This window comes from Schistocerca americana, chromosome 1 (genome assembly GCF_021461395.2).
Source record: "Schistocerca americana isolate TAMUIC-IGC-003095 chromosome 1, iqSchAmer2.1, whole genome shotgun sequence".
In the NCBI taxonomy this organism is placed as follows: domain Eukaryota; kingdom Metazoa; phylum Arthropoda; class Insecta; order Orthoptera; family Acrididae; genus Schistocerca; species Schistocerca americana.
Genome location: NC_060119.1, coordinates 1,152,738,217 through 1,152,762,442, shown reverse-complemented (window position 1 = coordinate 1,152,762,442; position 24,226 = coordinate 1,152,738,217). Strand labels below are relative to the sequence as shown.

Genomic DNA, 24,226 nt, shown 5'->3' with positions numbered 1-24,226 from the left:
AAAGGGAAGAGAGGAGAAAGACAGAAAAGGGTGTCTGATGGCTATTAGGTAGGTAGCATGTGCACAGGAAAGGAATAAAGCAGGGAGAGGGAGCTGGTGAACAGGACAGGAATGTGACACAGACAGTGGGTGATATCAGGGAGCAAACAGTGATAGCCATGTGCAAGAGTGGCTCGGGAGGCGATATCAGAAGGAAGGAGGGAGATACGGTGGGAAAGGTGGTGTGGGTGCCGGATAAATGAAGTTAGGTTCCTGTGGGAGTGTGGCTATGGGTGTGGGACAGAGGCTAGCAGAGTTTTAGGCCAGTAAGATTATGGGAACAGCTGATGTGTTTCAAGGACAACTCCCATCTACATAATTCAGAGAAGCTGGTGTCGGGAAAGATCCATATGCCACAGATTCTGAAGCAGCATTGAAATTGGGCGCATTGTGCTCAGCAGCGTGTCCCACCACCGGGTGGGCACTCCGCTCTTGGCCACAGTTTGTCATTGCTCCTGGGTCTGAGTGCCCTGGAGCCTGGCCTCTCCATTGGTGATCCTCTGTTATGGTTGTACCTGGGGAACGGCCATCTGTTATAGTGCTGAGGTACACTAACTCTGCTACCATGAGGTCCAGGGTTTATGGTGGATGAACACACAAGAGATAGTGATGCATAATAGTGACACATTGGAAAAAAAATGGAGAATCAGCAAGAAATTAGTAATTGTTATGCTGAAATATCAGTTTACGTAATTTACGTGAGTTTTGTTGCTGATAACAAGAAGAGAGAGGTAATGTGCTATGCTTAGTAGTCTTAAAAGTTCAAAAAACAAAATACAGCTCTTAAGTACTTGTTTCAATAGTTTTCTGTTAGACGGTTTGTAAACCTGCCATTTCAAAGCTCCTTTCTCATGAGAAGCTCTGTTTCTGTACAAAAATATTTAGGTTTCCCCAGTTCCTCCAGCTATGTTTTCAGTTAAACAGAATCTCTCACACACTGTTGACATGTTTATACTTACAGTGACAATGAGATGTATTTTCTTTGTGGTTCAGGCATTTTCATTTAGATTCCTCATGTTATGTCAAAAACAACTTATGTAAACAATAGTTCCCTGGAACAGACCATAGCAAGCACCTTCCCCAGTCTGTCAGGAGGAAGTGTAAAATAGTATAAGTGGCTCTGCGGACCTATTAATATTATTGGAACACCTTGCACAACTATGTTCACTTTATTTATAATGTTATTTATTTTTTATTTATTTAACCTGATCAGATTAGCGCCGTCAGGCCCTCTCTTACATCAGACCAGTGTTTCACACATGCAGCATTTCACACATCAGAGTTACATCGTGACAATACTTTAAATAAGAAAATTAGATTACTCTAGTCACAATATGAATAAAGAGTAATGACTAAGACCTGATAGAGTAAGTACTGGCAGTATTTTTACAACAGGTGCTATACATACAAATTATGATAAAAGTAATAATAGTAACAGTAAAAAAATCAAATAATAATGATAAACATGAGAAAAATTGGCAATAGTAATGAAAATTTGTGCAGATGTACATTAATATCTTGGTGCGTAAAGTAGATGTTTACTCGTATAGCGAGTTTTGAGGGAGGGAGACTTAAGGAGGGGGAAAGGGGGAAGTAATGAGGTGAAGTGCATTCATGTACAAAGGAAAGCATTACTGTTGCTTAAGTAGATACATCATTAACTGTATTTTGAAGCTGGACATGTTTTTAAGTTCTCTAACATAACGAGGGAGGTTATTCCAGAGTCTGTTTCCTGCTACTGTAAAGGACTTGGAGAAGGTGACTGAGCGATGCAGTGGAACAGAGAGGATTTTATTATGATAGAAACGTGTGTTTCTGTCATGTTGTTCAGACATTTGCGTTAAGGACGAGGAGAGACATGAGGGACAGTGTACATTTATAAGGCAGTAGATGAGACAGAGTGTATGGAAATCTCTGTGTTTGTCTGCATGCAGCCAGGACAATTTTGCATATGCTGGTGAAATGTGATCAAAAAGTCGAACGTCACAGATATATCAGACGCAGGCATTCATGACCAGTTCTAGACGTCGCGAATTTTCCTGAGAGAGGCCTTGTAGGATAGTATTACTGTAGTCAATGATTGGCAGTATAAGCGTTTGTACTAATTTCTTTTTCAGATCGAAAGGGAAGAGTTTTTTATATTTTTGTAGGACATGAAGGGATGCTGATGATTTTTTGCACACTGCAGTTACGTGCTCTGTCCAATTTAGATTTTCATCTATTATTACTCCCAAACTCTTTGCTGAGGGAGAGAAGTTAATATTTGTTCCATTTAGGATAAGAGATGGTACGGATTCCCGATGTTTTGGGCTAATGAGCTTAGAGTGACCAAGTACCGCTTGGGTTTTAGATGGATTTAGTTTTAGTCCTATGTCCTGTGCCCATTTTGATAGTGCATCGAGATCAGTATTGAAGTTTTCAGTAGCTTTCTTAAGATTGTTTGGTTTCGCACTTAGATACAATTGAAGGTCATCAGCATACATACGATATTTGCAATAAGTCAGAACCGATGACACATCATTGACATACAGAGAGAAGAGTATGGGACCTCTGGGCCTTGGGGAACGCCTGACACTACCTGCCGCCATTGTGATTTTATATTCCCGGACAGGACGCGTTGCTGACGAGATGTCATGTATGAGCGAAACCATTGCACTGCACTTGGTGACAAATTTAGACCGCTAAGTTTGCCTAGTAAGATGTCGAAGTCGACAGTATCAAATGCTTTGCTGAAATCTAAGAAGCAAATGATAGTCGCTTCTTGTCTGTCCATGGCAATTTTCAGGTCATCTGTCACCTTTATCAGTTATGTAATCGAGATTAAAATATTACTTAATTATTTTAGTTTCATGTAATTACAGAGACCAATTCCATGATCAGTTTCAACAGTAATTCATTATGCTGGTAGGTAAATGGTAATAAACAGAAGTGGAATGTAGTATTTCAGAGGTTTAACAGAAATAGGAGGTACTTTAAAGTGGTTTATAAGCCATATTATTAAGTTTATACATACACATTTGACATATGTAATAGCATAGAATCACAGAGAAATACTGTTTGATTAGAGTGTAAGACAGTGACACAGTTTCTCATAAAAATAACAGTAAATAGGCTGGCACAATGCAAAACAAATTTAAGAAAACTTAAAACAACGTGAATATTTGTAGAGCATTTGGATCAAGTATGTAAGAAAAGATGAAGATAAACATGAATATGAAAAAGAAAGATTGAACCATTAAGGTCTGAAGCAAGAATTGAGAAACTTCAGAGATTTGAATACAAAAGACTGTATCAGAAGACATAATGGAGAGAGAGAATTATTTTGTCAGAACCTACGTACTGAAACCTAATCAAAATTATTGTTTACCAAGATCTGTAAGTAAACATGCTATAGTAATCTAAGTGTGTTTAGATCAAACTAGTGTTAACCTTCTATTGCACAGTTATACAGATTAGCTCTATATTTAATTTTCTTTGTGTGATGCAGTGGTAAAATCTAAAATGTCTTCACCTTTTATTATACTGGCATTTTCTAGTTGTGGTTCGCTTGTTGGAATCTACGCCCAAATCTGTGAAGGATGGGCTTGTGAATCGATGTGCACAGATGTTGGCCTGCTATAGAAAGAACTGTGCAAGCCCTTCATCTGCTGGGCAGCTTATACTCCCTGAATGCATGAAACTGCTGCCTCTGTATATTAACTGCGTTCTCAAAAGTGATGCTGTCTCAGGAGGTAATTACTTACTTTTTATGTTAATTTATGCTGATGAGTCTCTTGAGCTTATATATTTCATTTTATTTTACAACAATAATGTAAATTCCTGGATGGAAACATATTGGGCATTGGGAGTGTGGCACGCAGAAACACACAAAGAAAACAGTTCTAGTAGGAGTGCGGTGCGCGCGCGCGCGCGCGCGCTCCCGCGCACACACACACACACACACACACACACACACACACACACACACACACGCTCGCACGCACGCACAGAGAGAGAGAGGGTATATATATTCTTACTAGAAAACAAGCAATAACTCAAAAACTAGTGTTAACTGTGTCCTGTTACATGTTTGTGTGGCACACACCAATCATCTATAGGTAAATAGTTGTCTTACCCTTATTTTACATTTTTTATTTTAGTGTGCATGAATACATTTTAAGGATTATTTGCAGCACCATGGAAAATAAGAAACTATCTTTTATGTGATAGTCATGTGTGTTGTCATTTGCAGGGTCTGACATGACACTGGATGATCGATCCTTTGCGATGCAAGCTGTTACAATAATGGACATCCCATCATCTGTAGTATACTTTTATCCACGTTTGCTGCCACTACATGACATTGACGTTAATTCTGACGATTTCCCCTCACCAATCCGCTGCTCGTCTGACAAAATCCGAGATGATGGTGTCTACTTATTGGGTGAGTATTGTCTTATTTGATGAAGGGACAAGAGGTGTGACCAAATGTCTGTAAAAATGCAGACAAGTCTACCACAGTTACATAGTTATTTTTTCCAGCAGCAAGAAAGATGCAAAATTCAGTTCAGATAAATATTAAGTCACTTAGCTGACTGTCTGCTAATAGTACACTCGCCATGTGCCTCCGTTAATGACTTTAAAGAGTTGAGCACTGTTTCTGTCAGTACCTGAGACTTCTATGTAGGAAGAAGAATAGATTTGGCAAAATTTAATAAAAAAGTAATATCATGTGAGATGATGCAGGACAGCTCTTGACTGTTTTGAACTTGTGTGTAATAATTAGAAAATTAATAATAATTTCTAGCATGTAAATGTGACCTCGTTCATCACATCAGCATCTTAAGTTTACTATCTATTTCATCTTCTTCCTGTTATTGCTTGAATTTATAGTCTGATTAAGGTGTCAAGGTTAGATGTAGATGATACAGTGGCAATTGTAGAGGAATCACACTCGGAGCCTTCTGTAGGCACATGGTGAAACCATGATAGAAACTGAAGGATACTGTTGGCAACATTTTTGTGTAAGAACTACCAAGACAAACATTTTATTCAAAAGCTGAGGGCAAAATTATAAATATTTTAATGCCAGAATGCATCTCTGTTAAAATTAATTTTATCATTATGATAAGCAAGGGCTCAGGAAACTTGATTAAAAGCTACAACATTTCTTACCTGTCTACTTGTGTGCGTAACACTAGTCTTTCAAGAAACAAATTAATTAATATATGTGTACGGGAAGAGGCTGAGGTTGAAATTATCATATTTTTACTTGGTGGTCAAATGTAGAATTGTAGGCCAGAGAAAAGTTTGTGGGCCCCATATGTACTAAAGCTAGTTTGAGCTATAATTTTTTTAGATTTTCATATATATTGCACCATTTCTGAATGTGATTTATGGGCACCACTGACTTATTTGGTGGCTCTGGAGTCAGTACTTTGTGTTAAAGGCCTCACTTTATGTAAGAGTGCTTTTCAACACACAGCATTGGAAACCCATTTGGTATGTTTGTCTTCAAAGAGTGAGCTTAGATGTTCTCAATGAACAATTGGCTTTGTTGTCATCACCCATTTAAATCCATAAGAAACCAGATTTGGTAACACTGAAATATTGTTTCCAGACCCTATATTTTTGTAATAGTAGTAGAGTTGAACAGACAATGTTAAAGCAAAAGTTCCGTTGAGAAGAATGTTAAAATTAAAGAAGACAAAATGGCTGGCTTATACTTGCCTTCGGTAAGTGAAATTCATAGTACTGTCAGTAGAAACACTTAAAGATTGAAAATACTAATTGTAGCTCTTGAACTTATATGTGTCTGCAGTTAGCATTGATCATTGAGCACTCTTTAGGATTTTCAAATTTCACCTTCTTTCTCACTACTGTTATTGGCTCTTCTCTTCTCTCTCCATTTTCATCATCAACCCACAACATACCAGAATAAAAATAAAAATGATTTCCTGATGGAATCAGAATGGTTCTGTTAACAATATTTATTGGCTGTTAGCAGTAATTTATTGAAGCTGGCTCAGATACAGTTTTAAAATAATATCAAAAGGAAAATTCAATTCAAAAAATTGTAAAATTACAAGGTGATAGATTTGCTATAACGTACTTAACGAGGCATACCTAACTTTTGGAACTGTGAAAGAAACTAAAAGGTTGGAAAGCTGGGTTTAGTTTTTGTTCTTTTAAGTGCTTATTGGTTAACACTTGAAATTTTTCTGTTGCAGTAAATACTCGCTAGTCGTTCTGTTCCCATGTATTTTAGATATCTGCTATATTTGTTTCCTGTACTTCTGTTTAAACAGTAACATGTTCTTTCGCAGAAAATGGTATCTACATGTTCCTGTGGATTGGTTTAAATGTCAATGTTGAATGGGTCCAAAACGTGTTTGGTGTTCATTCAGCAGCACAGATTGATATTGATCGCACATCCCTGCAGGACATTGACAACCCACTCTCTACACGTATTAGATCATTAGTGAATGCTGTACGTCAGCAAAGGCATCGTTGTATGAGGGTGAGTTCTTATTATTGTTGATTTTGTAATTGTAAACTGGCAAAGGTGTTAATAGTGTGGGTCAGTTGAATAGAAATAAAACTTCTAACACACTTGCCTGCTTTGAACTGTTGAAAAGTATATGTTAAGTCGCTTAATGAGATCCATCTTTTACTGTGATGTATATTGGTAATAACTGGAACAAAGAAAGTAGTCGTAGTGCTGTGTAGTACATACATAAAACCAACAATTTCATTCATGCATAGTTAGATGAAACTCTCATCATATTCCAGAAATACTTCAAGAATTAAACCTCAAACAGTTTGTAATAACCAGCAGACAGTTTTCTCCTGATTTTCCATAATTTAGTCTTGGTATCACACTGAAGGTGGCAGGGATAAAATACAGGGAGCGAAAGGCTATTTACAGTTTGTACAGAAACCAGATGCCAGTTAGAAGAGTCAAGGGGCATGAAAGGGAAGCAGTGGTTGGGAAGGGAGTGAGACAGGGTTGTAGCCTATCCCGATGTTATTCAATCTGTATACAATCTGTATATTGATCAAGCAGTAAAGGAAACAAAAGAAACATTCGAAGTAGGAGTTAAAATTCATGGAGAAGAAATAAAAGCTTTGAGGTTTGCCCATGACATTTATCTGTCAGAGACAGCAAAGGACCTGGAAGAGCAGTTGAACGGAATGACAGTTTCTTGAAAGGAGGATATATGATGAACATCAACAAAAGCAAAACGAGAAGAGAAATTTGCTAACATCGAGTATAGTTTTAAGTGTCAGGAAGTCATTTCTGAAAGTATTTGTATGGAGTGTAGCCATGTATGGAAGTGAAACATGGACGATAAATAGTTTAGACAAGAAGAGAATAGAAGCTTTCAAAATGTGGTGCTACAGAAGAATGCTGAAGATTAGATGGGTAGATCACATAACTAATGATGAGGTATTGAATAGAATTGGCGAGAAGAGGAGTTTGTGGGACAACTTGACAAGAAGAAGGGACCGTTTGGTAGGACATGTTCTGAGGCATCAAGGGATCACAAATTTAGCATTGGAGGGCAGCGTGGAGGGTAAAAATTGTAGAGAGAGACCAAGAGATGAATACACTAAGCAGATTCAGAAGGATGTAGGTTCCAGTAGGCACTGGGAGATGAAGAAGCTTGCACCGGGTAGAGTAGCATGGAGAGCTGCATCAAACCAGCCTCTGGACTGAACACAACAACAACAACACACAGAAATAAGAGAGAATGTAACAATATCATGAAAAGGATACTTGCTACTCTCCATATAGCAGAAATGCTGAGTCGCAGATAGGCATAACAAAAAAGACTGTCAGGAAGTGAGCTGTTGGCCAACAAGGCCTTTGTCGGGCACGCACACACCTCGCACACACCTGACAACAGTCTGGCTGCTGAAGCCAGAGACTGTGGTCATATGTGTGTGAGATACGTGTGCATGCTTGCGTGTGTGTTTTCTATTTCTGACAAAAGTCTAGTTGTCTGGAAGCTCACTTTCTGACAGTCCTTTTGTTATGCCTATCTGCGACTCAGCATCTCCGCTATACAGAGAGTAGCAACTATCCTTCTCATAATATTGTTACATTCCATCCTGGATTTTCTATTAGAAATAAGAGAGAAATATGTGTTGTAGCCTGCAACTGAGACCTCATTAGTAAATGCCCAAATCCAAACTTCCATGGATATAAATAACTTTGTTTTTCATAGTTTTGTCCATTATTTTTGAGGTGATATTGTGGTTTGAATAATAAAGACAAGCTTTACAAAATGCTGGTTTATAATGTTAACGTCCAGCACAGACAAAAACATTTGCCTGACTCACACTAATGTGACTGCCATCAGTGTTGGCACTGCAATAATTAAAAAAAATACAGTCCCACTGTATAGCATGTGTCAGCCTCCCCTGATGCTTTCAGGTCAGTTGCCACGTGTTACTTTTCACCTTCAGTGACACTGCCTCTTATGTAGTGGTGGCTTGTAATGTCATTTTTATGGCATGATCCAAGCTTTACATCATAATTACATGTCTTTTAAATAAAATTATCTTCTATAAAATTTCAAATTACACTGAAGACTGATTTTATGCAAGACTCAGTGCATTATAAAAAATGGGAGGGCCCTCCACAGGTTACCATTCTATTTGTATCCAAATCATATTTATAATAAGTTCTTTAAACTGGCTTAATAAGAGATAGAAGGGTGAAAAACATTGTTAAAAAAGTGCCAATACATAAAAACAGATTGTTTCTGATCCGTGTCTCAAATGATTGTGTAAGGTTGGGGGAACACAAATCAGAGCAGTGTGTTTCGAAATTTATTGATCTATTTTAATAGATACTTTTAATTAATAAATATTAGTTCGAATACAATCTTTTAGGTGAAACAAATTACCTGCATCAAAGTATTTCGATCTCCTACCTGGAGAAGGCTTTTTTACAAGATATCAAAATATAAGTAGAGTGGTCTCATATCAGGCTTGGTGGAATTATCTCATGGAATGTATTTCTCACAAGGCCAATTACTGTAATTTCAAATAGTTTTATGCTGTTATGCCACATCAAAAATCTGAAGCAGTCAACTGACTGTTGACATAATGTTTGCATTCGATCTTAGGTTGATAAAGAGTGAAGAATTCAACAGAATTGTATCACAGGCTGTGTAAAAAGTGCCAGACTTAATAAGAGCTGTTTTGAAAGTGTGCAGTGTTGTGAGTTCTCTCTTGCTGTGTCTGAATGTCTCACCCTCCTTATTTACGATGTGACCGTGTTCCAGAAAATGTAGGAGACTGGCATCCCTGACTATTTTGAAAAGTCACTAAGACTGTGTGCTGACTAGTTAGTTGTTAAACTTCTTGTGTACTGGAACAGAGCATTGTGTTTTGATTTCATTACTCTTTCAAAGGTGTATAGCAAGCATTGAATCATTTTGTTCCAATGGATGTTTCTCTATTGCTGTAACCTAAATATTCAGATATTGAAAATAGATTGTTACATATCTTAAGTTACCCTTCAGACCAAAATATAAAATTGCTTGAAATGGCTGTCTCCTTATATAACAATAATTTGACGTATACTTACAAGTTACTATGATATTATTCTTTATTTATTTATTTATTTATTTTTTTACTTACTTACTTACTTAGAAATTGAGCCAAACATCAGCAACATTTATCCAGTGAGTACTATCTTTTATTCACAGTGAGATGGTAAGCTTCATAGGGGAATAGCTTCTGAAGCTCTGAGCCACTCGTATTTGATATTTCTTAGAATCACTTTTGAAACAGTTTAGCAATCGTAATTAAAGTAAGAGGTCAAAATATCTTGATTCAGACAGGCAACCTAGTTTCTTATTATGAGCACACTTTAATGACTATGAATCAATTAAAACATCAGTAAGAAAATATTGATTACTTTTCAAACATTTTCCTTTATCAAAATCCGATTCGGGATGTATACTCTCCAGATGAAATTTAATCATTTCATAAACATAGCAGTAACACAGAAATTAAACAAAGTTTGGGGGGGACACTTTTACCCTTATTTCATCTCGGTTCAAGCAATTTATCAACATGATTTGCATGAATACAGTACAAGGTTTATGCGAGGGTATCCTGTTTCTTTTATTGTGCACTGAGTTACACTGTAAAGTGACCTGCAGCTCATAGTAACAATATAAAAACATAAATAGACTTTTAATTTATGCTGCCATTATTACATGTCTCATTCAATACCCTTAAGAATGACATCACAAGCCACTATGTTAAGATGGTACCTCAGTCTACATATGACAGTTGGTGCCAAGGGCCAGTGTGTGGTGGAAGGTTGTCAGTGGTGAGGGCAGGTTGACATACAATGTGTGCCACGTTTTATGTCAGTGTATTTGTTTGACATTATTTTATGATAGCAACACTGATTTCATTCGTATTAACCATGCGTCTATGACCTGGACTCGTACAGCCATTATGTATATTCCCATATAGGTCACACACTGCACTTGAAAGTCACTTGCCCAGTATCGACAGAGAGATATTTCTTTGCCAATACCGGGCAGGTGACTTTAAGTGCAATGTCTGACCTGTACGAGAATATACATAACGGATGTATGAATCCAGGTCTATGGTTGATGACATGTGGAAGTTTGGGCTTGGCCACGAGTCATGCATGGAGAGCCAAATGGTAAGCTGACCACTCGTTATAAGCGGGAAATCCAGGTTTGGGTCCTGGGCCAGCACAAATTTTCAATGTCAACATTCCATTCTACAACTGATGGTTGTCATTATTCGCAATTGCAAATACATTTAACATATTTCATAACAGCTGTAGTCGCTGCAGTGCCTTTTCGTTTGGACAAGCATGCACGCATAAAGGAACTTTGCATCATAATCAGAATAACATAGGCCCTGCAATATTGTACTTACAAGGAGAGGTCCCTAGGGGTGGGACTGAATTTTTGAAGCCATCTATACGGTGATGTAGTTTAGGGTCCCAGGTATCACATCTTTGAGCTATTCGCCAAAGTGTGCCATCATTTGTGAATGATTGATGAAAAAATGTTTCTCAATTTCACTTGCTCTAAAGCCTTAAAATTAAAGGTGTTACCAAGAGTGGAGCCATAGCATAGCGGTTAAGGTAATTCACTGGCATGCAGAATGTTGTTCGAATCTCATCATGTGCTACGAAAATTTTCATTTTTAACTCTTTATCAAAATGACTTTAATCAGTTAGTTAGGTAGTCACATGTTCCATGAATCAGTTTGCACGATAGATCATAATGTTCTGGAATGAGTCATTTTACATTCACATCGTGAATTAATTTGTGCATACAGTTACATTCAAATTTTGCTTTGCTGTCTGTCAGATAACCTTATTGTGGAGTAATGACTGTCATTTTTCCTTCTGTATTTTAATTGTATACATCATTGTTCTTCTTGAACTGTAGTGGATTATTTACAAGAAATGCCATGAGAGAATAAGTATACTGTGAAGCAGTAGTCAGAATGCTCAACTCCTTAAACATATGTATACAACACGATCATGGGTGAGCAATGCACTCAGCACAGCTACTATCTACAGAGTCAAAACAGGGTGCATAGACAGCCCTCCTGGTCGACAGTGACCAAGACGAATGATTCAGTAGCATTTCAACTCCACAGTATGCACATATTGGCCCTGGTGTCGCTGAACGCGGTCCTTGAGGGTTTTGCATTTTTTCCAGCAGTGTAGACTATCTTATGTTTTTAAGTGATAGATTAGTATTTTCAAATGTTTGAATGTTATGGGAGAGAAATAAAATTGATTAAAATGACTTGGATAGAGACTCCTAATGAAAAAAGAATGATAGGATCAAGAAATGAGAGCACATGAAAAATTAGAAAATCTTAAAAAATGGAATAAAAAGAATGATCAAAGTTATTTCGAAAAATAAAAAATGTAGCTCCTTGTATGATTCAAACCAAGGATCTTCTGCACATCAGGAACATATCTTAACCATTAACTGCGCTACACCACCACTCTGCATGGTCCTATTTTAATTAAGGCTGTCGAGCATGATCCAAAATCCTGAAATTTTTTTCAATAACTACACTCAAACAAGGGCCTACTTACATGAATGGCTTGATACTTTGATACCTAGGACCCTAACCTCCATCACCATGTAGATGGTTTCAAAAAGTCAATCCCACCCTTGGGGACCTCTCCTTGTTAGGTAACAATAAGCACAAGGTAAAAAAGATAAGCGTATCTGCAAAAAGCGTACTTTTGCAGGTATACTTGTATATTATTTATTGTTTCTTGTATACTTGCCAAATAATCTTGGGCCGTCTTCCTGACAGACTAAAACTATGCACCGTATAGGGAGACAAAACTGAACCCTGTTTTTGTAGCGAACACTTTTATTGACTTAGCTTCTTTGAAGATATAAGATTAAGAGATAGGTACCAGCAAGAATCAAGTTCTTAGCATGAGTCTTAAATTGTGCTTGGATGGTCAGTCAAAAAGAGCGTAACCCACAAAAGGCATGGTTCTGGGGTAAAGTCCTGTTCTGATTCACAGTTTTTATCTGTCCGAACGTTTCAAGAGTAGTATGCATTTCGCTACTGAATGAAGGACTCATTCTTTAAATATAAGGTAGATCACAATGTAACTCCATCGACTTATCTCCCAATTCTGAACCATAAGTAATGTATTGTTCCATCTCTCATCAGCAGCTCAGGAAAAGTATCATTATTGGCTTTGAATGCTTAAAGGAGATGAGAACAGACTTACACCAATCTGTCTCTAAATGGATTTCCGCTGCTGAGACAACCATTTTGCACTTACTCTCCAGTACCAAAAGATTTCCATCATCCTCTGCGTGTCTTTGTGACCCCAGTTCAGTTGTGCCTTAAGCTCAGATTTTAACACATTTGTCCACATGAATGAACTCATCAACGCAGTTTTCAGCCATCCAATCTCTGTGCACTTTTCTCTAGCCTTCTAAGGGTTGCATTTCCCTTGTTCCCTTTCCTTCAAGAGCATGACAACTTTCTGCCTGTGCTTGGAATACATTAGGTATGGACAAGAAGAACACTGTAGACTCTGAAATACCTGTGGTGGACTAGTCTCAAAATTACATGTGCAGTTTGAATTATTTACATCAGTTAGTAAAGAAGTTCAGAATGCTTTCTCTTTACATTTGTTTCAACCCTTGTACTTAAATGTTGTAGTGCTTGTTCTAATTCATTTTGCTATAGTTAGAAATTAAACCACACCTTTTTATAAATAGCATGCACTGTGTTTTCCCTTCCACAGTTAGTTATTTGTTGTTGTGTGTATTTTATGATACCTACGTTTAAAAAAGTCTAGATACAAATTTTTATGTCCATGTCTATTTGATTCTTTTATATATTTTGTTTCACAGTCTTTAAGTTGTGCCATCCAACTTCCTTATGTATGCTATTTTGTATTTTTGCAGCTGACATTAGTGCGACAACGTGACAAACTGGAGATGGTATTCAAGCACTTCCTTGTGGAGGATCGTGGACTTGACGGTTCTGCATCATATGTTGACTTCCTTTGTCACATGCATCGTGAGATACGCAACTTGCTTAGCTAGGTGCAGGCAGTGTGTTTGTCTATCCTCATAGGATGACACACACATGCCCCGTGGTGCTACTGCCATTTGGCGAGATTATCTTTGTGTCCCGTCTCATCACTGCAGCATTTAAATTGGGCCATGATGTGTATCACATTACAGAATTTCCATGTATATTGATGTATCAAGATAAATTAACATGTGGCTAACTGCTGTTGTTTTCTGTATTGAAAAATCAGCAGCATATGTAGCAAGAAACTAGGGGAAAAATTTCCTGGCACGTTAATTAAGATGTAGAATTCTTATTGAGGGGAAGTCACAAAGCATCTATCTTAAGAACAGAAGTATATTTGTTTGTGAATGTGGTGTAACAGCAACATACGTGTGATGAACTGAGTGTTTGGATTGAACATCCTCCCTTTTTTTTTGCATGTGAGGGATATGAGAACAGTGATGGAAGTGTGACCTGTGACACTTATATTACATATAACCATTTTTCATTTATTCTTAGTCTCAAAGTTTCTTAACAAATCATCATGGAAAATTACATCAGGGAAATAGAAATAGTTATTTTTATTCCCTTTTCTGCTCCTGCAGTGCAGCACTATCACTATATTTTGTTGCTGTTTGTGTATAATTTTGCAGGATTCTTAAATTATTTATAGATATTTCTGTTGTGTTAAGCAAATATATTTTTTTATGAAAGTGAACTTTGGTAGCAGTATTTAAATTTTTCACATTTTTATTTCTATACAAACTTAAAACTACTCCTACCCACATTATTTACCAGAGTGCCCCCTTAGTTTTGTGTCCCCTCTGAGTAATACCGATTGACTAAAACAGTATTGTGTATTGCCCTCAGCAGAAAAAAACATTAATCTCATTTTCGTCATCCTTAAAATCCTGAACCATTGCTGTAATTATGCTTATTTTCTTTTTCTCTCTCATAAAATACCTTTATATAGAAATCTTCAAATGTCAGGCATGTTGTGTCCCAGGTGGCGAATAAGAAATTGTTTCAATGTGTGTCAAATTGTGGTTATATCAGTCCCTGTTGTATATTTGTGTTAAATGTGTGTATCCTTGTATTATAAACTAATAGACTGTTGCGGATATTACAGCATGTCCAGGTTGATTGTGTCGAATAATACTTGCAGCATATCCTGGTACCTACAGTTAAAATGTCTGTGCAAATGTTATATTGTACATCAGTGCTGACGCTTAGCATTCAGCAGTTAAAAAGAGGAAATATTACCCTGCATATTCATTCCACATATTACAGAACAATCCATCCAATCAGTATCCATTGAAGGCAGGTTATGTTATTGAATCAAAACAGTAAATACATGTTGTACAGATTATTATATTTTAACACAAATTCCGTTAAATGCCACAGGTTTGTGTGTGTGTGTGTGTGTGTGTGTGTGTGTGTGTGTGTGTGTGTGTGTAAAACATTGTATGAGAGGAAAATCTTGTGTCACTACTTATGTGATGGAATTTGTAAAATTGTTTGTCTTTGGGTATCTGTTGTAAATTTGAATTAAAACAGACAAGTTTGAGAGATGCAAATTTTCTTTTGCTTTATTATTTCAGAATCCTTCGAGTTGGACATTATATGGGATTAGCATTTTATTAGTAACTAACATGCAGCAATCTGTAGACAATACGTCAATAATACCAATACCCAATGACACTTCAAAAAAGTTTCCCATGTCACTTCTGTAACATGCAGCCTCCATATATTGGCAACACACCAAGGCAGAGTACCTTGACTACTCATCTCCTGAGGAATTAACAAGGACTGAACCGTATGCAAACTCAAGGGTTCTGGCTCGCAAAAAGTCAACTGCAAAAAAGTCTGCTGGTTAGGAATTCAGTGGCAATGTTAATGTAACTCAGAAAACTTATTTGAGTTTAGTAGCTGATGACAATTCTTAGTCAGTGGAATGACTTTGTGATTGTCTGATCTATCTGGATGTGCAGCAGGGTCATACTTTCTCATGAGTGCAATTTTTTGACAATGTGGTGCATCTTCAGGAACTTTGTAACATGCTATTTCCAAATGTGTTTGAGGGTAGTTGTCCATCTGTAATAGATGCAGTTGGTATTTCAGAAATTTTGTTCTGAGGTAGCTACTAACATGTTTACAGTCAACACAAATTTACATATTACAAAATAACGCAAGTTGTATTTTTAAGGTGTTTCATAATATGAACTATTATACACGGTCAGACACATTACCTATGACGCAAAGTAAATTAAAAGGAAATTGCAGTCAAGCAGTTAAAGAAAAAAGACTACTACCTTTTGCATACTAGTGAACCTAGGAATGCATTGCAATTAATAAATATGTATGGGAATTGAATGTACACCCTAAACACTCCCCCCCCCCCCCCCCCCCCGCCTCTTTGTCCATCACCACCTCCTCCCCTCAACATATGCTGTTCATCACTTCCTCCCTCCTCTTTGTATACATTTCCTCCACCCAGCCTCCCCCCCCCCCCCCCCCTCGTCCTCATCCTCCTCCTCCCCTTACCCCTCTTTGTGACCTCGAGCCTTATTTATCATCATTGCAAACAAAAAATTGATTGGGAATTGAAGTTGGGTAAAATGAATGGGTAAATCAACTGGACTCATTGGTACAAGAGGCACATCTGTAGCTGCTGACTCTGTGAGGATAGTAGCTCCAATGATGGTATTTCACACACTTCTGAACTGTGAACAGGTAGGATTACAGTGTTTCGGACAATTAAGATTCTGTAGTAGTATTCTAATTAGAAGCCGATAAGGCATGAATAAAACCTCCCAGTTTTCAGTAAGACAAAACGATCAGGAAGGAAACAAAACACCACATTATTGTGTGTAAAATTTTTGTTGGAAAACATATATTGGGAGAAATATTTGTCTAATGTTTCACATACCTTCCTGGTGTAGTTGAAACTGACTGTGAGAAAGAAATCCAAACTGCACATTTTCAAAGCGCGCCACAGCTCAGCATTTTCTTTATCGCAGTCAGTTTTAATAGAAACCCTGCACACTGTTGTTTTAAAAATAAAATTTGAAGTAAATTACTCAAGAACTTTATAGAGTTTTGATAATAGCTTTTCCCCTTTATATGACAATACTATGAAAAAAATAGATTCCTATTTACCATATAGAAGGGATACTGAGTCGCAAACAAGCATGACAAAAAGACTGCTGTACATTTACGCTTTCGGCCAAAAGGCCTCCTTCTAAAGCACACACACACACACACACACACACACACACACACACACACACACACACACACACACACACACACAAACACTCTCTCTCTCTCTCTCTCTCTCTCTCTCTCTCCCTCTCCCTCTCCCTCTCTCTCTCTCCCTCCCTCCCCCCACCCCCACCCCCACTGTCTCAGGCCACTGAGGCAAGATTCAGTGCCCGGAGACAGTTGCGTGTGTTAGTTGTGTTTGCATGAATGTGCATGGCATTTTCCCGCATCTCCCTTCAAAAACCCTTAAATATATAGCAGTCTTTTTGTTGTACCTGTCTGTGACTCCTCTCTATATGGTGAGTAGCAATCTATCCTTTCCATAATATTGTCATTATTATTATTTTTCATTGTTTTTCCGCCTTTTTATACCACATAAATATCTACATATTATAGGCATTAAAAATACGTAGCCTACGTCCATCCGAATGTTCATTTAGAGTATCGAGTAAAAGTTTGAAGTAAACCAGCCAACTACTTTTCAAGATTTTTGATAACAACATTAAACGACAACTGAGATTCATTAGATGATATTATTCTACCCCACTCCCCCCGTGTGTGTGTGTGTGTGTGTGTGTGTGTGTGTGTGTGTGTGTGTGTGTGTGTGTGTGTGTGTGTTCCCGATTATTTCATGATTTAATTCAAGAGTTGTGGGAAACTGCTGTTTCATTTGCATAAATGATATGGCTCAATATATTTAATCTCCTACATCAACAAATGTGGGAAGGCTGTTGAGACAATAGCTAATGATTTTTTTCTGCTGTTGAAAATGCGTGATTTATTTTTTTACCACACTATGTTTTGGGAACACATTGTCACATTGTTGTCAGTTTCTTAAAATTATTTTACCATTAAGCACAGTCAGACTTAATAAGCAAGCAGCAAACACGCAGTGTCAAACATATAAGACTTCCATTCATTCATTTATTCATTCATTCATCTCATGCTGGTGCATAACCCTCTCGCAAAGCTCAGTTACTTACCTGAAATCAACACCCCCTAACCTACCAAAGATTGTACTATTTTGTTACGTATAAATCAGTCAGCAATGCTGCTGCTGCTTCTGCTGCTACAGTAAAATAAATAAAAAAATAATCACACATTTCTTAATCTCTGTATTAATTCATGATACAGTTATACGATGGCTTCACAACACACAGTGGTATCACATCTTGTAAATGCACCACATACAAAGTATAAGAAATCTTTAGTTGATGAGAAGCGCGCGCGCCCACACACACACACACACACACACACACACACACACACACACACACACACACACCAATATGTACTTTGTTTCTAGTTTAGCATTATCAAAAATGACTTGACTTGTAGGGGATATTCAGTTGACATCGTGAGAGACATAAAGTATGAGGTGATATCATGGGGTACAATGTAAGCTCTTATAGTGATAAGTTGGTAACTGATGACAAACCTGTAGTTTCAAACAGAACTTTATCTGTTTGAAATTTTTCTACTATGTGCCGTGGCCAAATCTAGCATTGTAACTGACAGTCGGTCAGAAACACCTATGACATTTGTCATTAACTGAAACCGTAGTAGGGGTGGTGCAGTCTAAATGCCCAATCGAAAAGAAAATGTGCCAACAGCAGCAGTCCTGCTTACACGACTGCACTGGACTGCCAATATGAAAACATCTGGTACTGGTAATACCATGTCCACCACAGTCCAGTGAACAAAAGGTAAACATTGGTAATGTGCTACCATCATCCACTAAGCTGAGATACAAAAGCAACTATCCATTACACAAAGTATTGTAAGTACGACTGAAAGTTGTGAGAGGCGATTTTTTTTAAAATGATTCCAAAAAAAGCTTGATAATGTGTTTTGGCCATGGCCCATCATAAGATGACCCACATATTAACAACAAATTTTTATATTACAAATGTGAATGCATACAGGATGTATTAATACAGGCACAAAGGTCTTAAAATCAAAATTCTTGAAGTCTTTTTGACAGAAGTGTGTACTCCAGTACAATATAATTACAATACTGTGACAAAGAAGTCTTTTGACTTCTAAACTATGAAGTCACTATATTCATATAAAGAAAGAAGAACTGATGTGACAAGTAGACAGCTAGCAGATGAATGAGCATGGTGGCCCTAGCACAGCACGGTATAGGTAACCCTGCTTACCCTAGATGGCGTGAAAGTGGTGATGCTGTTGCCTGCCAATACAGGATGGTAAATAATTACTTTAGAACACAATTAAGTAACAATAGGAATGGATATTTATACAAAATTAAAGTAGTTTATATATCCTGCCAACATATAGGTAAACTGAAACATATTTAAGTAGTGGAAGGTAAAAAATAAAGTAAAAAGGTTACCTTACTTGCTGGCATATAAGACATGCTGGCATAAAGGACCCTCCTACTTTGACTTTTTATGCAAATGTGTATATACATCAAATATCTAGGCAATGTAAGTGTGAAACAATGCTCACCTTTTAATTTGCACCCTCAAATTTGTAAAATTCATCCTTGGAGCTGAAGGAAAAAATACTTGAAGTTGTCATGTCAGAATCTGAATCCTCATAAGTAAATTATCCTCTTAACTGTCCAGTGCATTACTGATACTGCACTTCTTAAAAGATTTAATCACAGTTTCAGTTTGTATACAGTATCTTGACGCTTTACCCATTCGCAAACTGGAGAAATGCTCGGTTTCTTCTTCCTTGCTGACAGTGTAGTTTCAAAATCTGTGAATTGCATCGATCTGTTCCACTCCTCCTTCATAATCCCCTTAGATAGTCTGTTGATAAATGAATCTAATGGTTGAAGTAAACTAAATCAAGCAATGGAAAATCAAGGATGGAATATAACTCGGCATCTCTGGGACTCGGCATCTCCACTATATGATGGTTGAAGTAAACTAGTTAGCCCTGAGTCTTCAATTCATTCAGTCTATTTTTAATATCTTCTGTCCTGTGAGAATGAAACTTATCCCACACTAACAGGCAGGTTTCTTCAATAACTGCAGGTCATGTAAACCAAATTTTATCTATCCATAACCAGACATCAGTTTTCTGAGTACTGCACTGTGTCACAGTGTGGCAATAGATTGCTAATAGGGTTTGGAATAATGATGAGAAAATTGAAAAGAAGCATGACAAAAAGTTGAGTAAATTGATCAAACCACGAAACATAAATGTTGCAAGAAGTAAGGTAGGTATTGGGCAACGTTGCTTCAGTGACAGGGTAGTGAACGTAACAAGTGTTGTACTGAGTAATTATGAAAATACTTTGCTAAACAAGGGTTTACAACATAATATAATTGCAAATGTTAGTGAAGAAAATATTAAATGTGTAATACATGAAACTAACATGGCATGCAAAGGAGCTGAGATGACGAAATTAGAAATTACGGGCACACTGCAAAGGTCAATAAAGCTTTATCAGTTAAAAATAGCTCCTGTAATGTTGTGCATCATGAGCTGAATTTTAAAAAATCTCAATACACAGTAAGAGCAAGAGATGGCAATGGCCATTCGAGTAGACGGGGGGAGTATGACAGTACTTATATATGAAGATGACTATTTAGGAAGACAGAAGAATTCTCTGGACTGAACTGCATAAAAAGATAAGCAGCACCCAATTTCTTTTTAATGATTATGAAAAGAAATCTCTTAAAATTATGAATGCTAAACTTCCGCAGTTTAGAACTTAAGATTCATAAAGGTGGAAATCAGTTTTGTCCGATTGTGAACACTATATCATTGCCATGCTATAAACTTATAAAAATTAAAATACTTAACATTTTCAGTACTTATTTTGGGGTTAAAAACAGTTCTGAGCTTGCAGGTGCAATCAAGGATATACATACATCAAATAATGTTACATTAGCTCCCTTGGGTGTACAAAAAAACCTCTACAGTAATGTCCCAATAAAAGAAACTGTTGAAATTATTAGATGTGTGGGCATATCGATCTTGAAGCAGTTTCCAGAGACCATCCGCCATGAGAAGAGAACGGTTTTTGGACTGTGCAGAGAGAGAGTTGTGAACTGAGTCTTGGTCAGAGGCAGTTGCTTATATTTATTTTGGCTAATAAAGTTTATGTAGATATATCTGCTGCATTTGTTATTCATGCTAGTCATAAATACAGACCAATACTATGATATACCTACTTTGGTGGACCCCACATAGGTCATGGTTCACGCAGTTCATCAAAGTTTCACCATTTTTTGTTGTGACAACGTGGCTGCCACACACCACTCCATTCAGCATACTGCATCTAGACTGCAGTGATGAAAGGATTGCAGTGCAGTGTGTGAAGTGTTCTAAATATGCACAAACAATGTTGAAAACTGGGTGCACTGATGACTCAAGTCTCATCCCTACCATCATCATCAAATTTTCGGTACATCAACAATGCCTAGCACTTACGAATCCATTCTCATCTCACAAGTACAACTCCATCATTAATAGTGTCACTGGTGTACAATGATCCGAGGGTTTTTTAGGAACTTTTTTGCATCATCTGCACCTTCTGTGTCATGTGAGCAACATGAACATTCATGTACCATCCTGCTACAACTATTCAAGTGTCTCAAACATTCCCCAGCCATGTTGCCTCTCACTATAGCTCTGCTTTTAGATATGGAGAATGGTGATTTTGTGGGCAATGCTCCCATTTGAAACCAAGTGCAACATACATGTGACACAAATTGCATGCCTTCTAGGTCTTCCGCATCATGAAATGCAGACGTCCAGTCGTTTACCATTTTGCACAACACACAAGGCTTCATCCACAATTGGCAGCTACCTTGCCTGAACAGACAATGCTGCAAGTTCAGCCTTTACTTCATGTCTAAAGACTAGTACTTACCTCAGATTGCCACCTTTTGATGTCACCAACCCCACCTTGTGTTCCATTTTGATTGACAATATTTTTACAGCAACAGGAGTGCTCAACACTAATGCTAGATATGTCAGTTTACACTGCCATCTAGTAGGTCAAGCTGAAGTCATCAGTGATATCCTAATGTCACTGCCTCAAATGAACTAGTACAACACACTGAAGTTTACGTTCCTACAGTGCCTCTCATGTACTCCTGAACAAGAAGTACAGGAGGCTATTTACAATTGACAGCTACACGACAACACTCAATCACACCTCTAGGTGACGTCTCTGTGCAAATGTCGACCGTGCGTTCGTGCTAGACATGGTACTGTGGGCACTATGGATGGTTAAACCACCAATGTAAATACAACTAAGGACGATAATGCACGAGTCTGACATTTTATGTCACAGACGTGTGAGCCTGGCATTGGCATGGACTTCCTACACCACTACAAACTTTCGCTCGACGTAGTGTATCCGGTGTTAATTCGCCACACTACTTGGACTCTGGTTCAAGGACAATTCTTAAGGCTACATCCACTACACCTCGTTCCACCAGCTGCGTTTCTGCTCACAAGTCAATGAAAGAAAAAATCCACTAGTGTGTGTCTACAATTCAAAGCATTGTCTCCATTCAGCAGTAATACATTGACTGGTTCACAGAAGCGCAATCAACCTCCATCACTGCATTGACATGTCGAAAGTCCAACTCACAAAAGCGTGCACACATACATGTGAGATCACTTCACAACTGCAATAAAAGATACCATCCTGTGACACGCGTCCCCCTTGCAGCCATGATCTGGTCTTCATAGGCATTTCGGTGCACCATGCGCAAATGCTGGATGTCAACAGTCACTTTAAACCAACCGCCACAGATGAGGTACTGCCCCTCCTCATCACCAACTATATCCGCACCAGTCCCTGCAAAGTGCCCACCACAGCTGCCACCTGGCAGCAACACGCATCTCAAGGTCAGTACACCACCACTACCTGCAGTGGTAGTAAATAGTGCATTGGCCACGATCACAATGTGCACTTTGGCTTATGTGTTTGCGTTGCACTATGGTACAATGCAGAGGACTGTGACAACAAATAATCCTCCTGTCATCCACAAACCTCATCACCTGTTTCCCACAGATTTATAAACAGCTAAAAATGCCATTCACAAACTTTTTACAAGCAGGTATTGTATGCCCGTCTGACGGCCCCTGGATGTCATGAATCAAACTTGTTCCCAAGATAGGCTGCGATGACTAAAGAGTTCCTAACTCTAGAACAGTCCATGACAGCTATCCTGTACTCAATCTCTAAGACTTTATGCATGTGCTCGGAAGTCCACAAATATTTAGCATCATCAACTATAAGCACACATACCTACAGATTCCAATGCATCCTGACAAAGTACAAAAGATGGCCATCATACCACCATTCAGGCTTGTGCCTTATGGCTTAAAGAATCCTGTGAAAACACGGCAGCGGTTAATTGACAGCATCGTCCACTGCTTCCCATCTTTTTACACATGTCTTGATGGTCTTTTGGTTTTCTTGTGTTCCTCAGAGGAGCACACTCTTCGCCTAGATCAAGTTCTAGCTGCGCTGCAGCAGGGTGGTGTTATCATCAATGATGCCAAGTCATAGCTACATAAGTTGGAAGTAACATTTCTTGGCCGCACACTTAATGCATCTGCCACTAAGCCAACTACTGAATGAATGGACATGGTTAAAAACTTGCCTCTTCTGAAGCTTACCACAACTTATGCTATTTCCTTGGGCATCTCAGTTTTTATTGCAGACATGTTGCTGAACATCAGTCGCCCTTTACAGGCACCTAATCAGGCAAGGACAAGCAGGATAGAGGAAAATCGACTGGACAGCGGAGATGTCTGAGGCAATCTGTAAAGGAAAGAACAGCTTGGTGCAAGCCATATCTCTCTCTCTCTCTCTCTCTCTCTCTCTCTCTCTCTCTCTCTCTCCCCCCCCCCCCTCTCCCCCCAACCTGGAAGCTTACTTCAGATTCACCACTAATGCTAATGACTCTGCAGTGGGTGCAGTAATTCACTGGATTGCTGACAGAATACCTCAACCGTTACAATTCTTCTCGAAGAATCTTTCATATTCTCAGTCTAAAAGGTTGGCCATCAACTACAAGCTTTTTGCAGTGTACATGGCTGTCAGACATTGAAGGATGTCAGGTGACTATATACACCAACACTTAGACCTCATCGTGTACTATACTACTGATGCGTCACATTCACGATGCACATAACATCATCACCAATTATCTGTCCTTAATCTATGCAATATCCCTTCAGTACAATTATGAACCCATGGCAGCCGAGCAAGCTAATGATTCCATCATGATAGATCTTCTCAACAATATAACTATAAACCTGCAGATCGAACATTACACTCTGCCCTGCACTAATACGACATTGCTCTGCAATGTGTCTAAAGACAGAACACAGCCCATAGTTCTGCTCACCA

The 24,226-nt window shown here is 38.1% G+C and overlaps 1 protein-coding gene across 2 annotated transcripts in view; it reads left to right on the top strand.

The window, feature by feature from the left end:
• LOC124619476 (protein transport protein Sec24C) overlaps nt 1–15,182 on the top strand; it is a 119,497-nt gene extending 104,315 nt beyond the window's left edge. For both annotated transcript variants that reach the window (XM_047145895.1, XM_047145888.1), the window contains exons 15-18: nt 3,576–3,770; nt 4,271–4,462; nt 6,345–6,538; nt 13,494–15,182. In XM_047145895.1, coding sequence (XP_047001851.1) covers nt 3,576–3,770; nt 4,271–4,462; nt 6,345–6,538; nt 13,494–13,634 — 722 coding nt within the window. In that variant the 3' untranslated portion in view covers nt 13,635–15,182. The remainder of the gene's footprint in view (nt 1–3,575; nt 3,771–4,270; nt 4,463–6,344; nt 6,539–13,493) is intronic.
• Nucleotides 15,183–24,226: the final 9,044 nt, after the last annotated feature.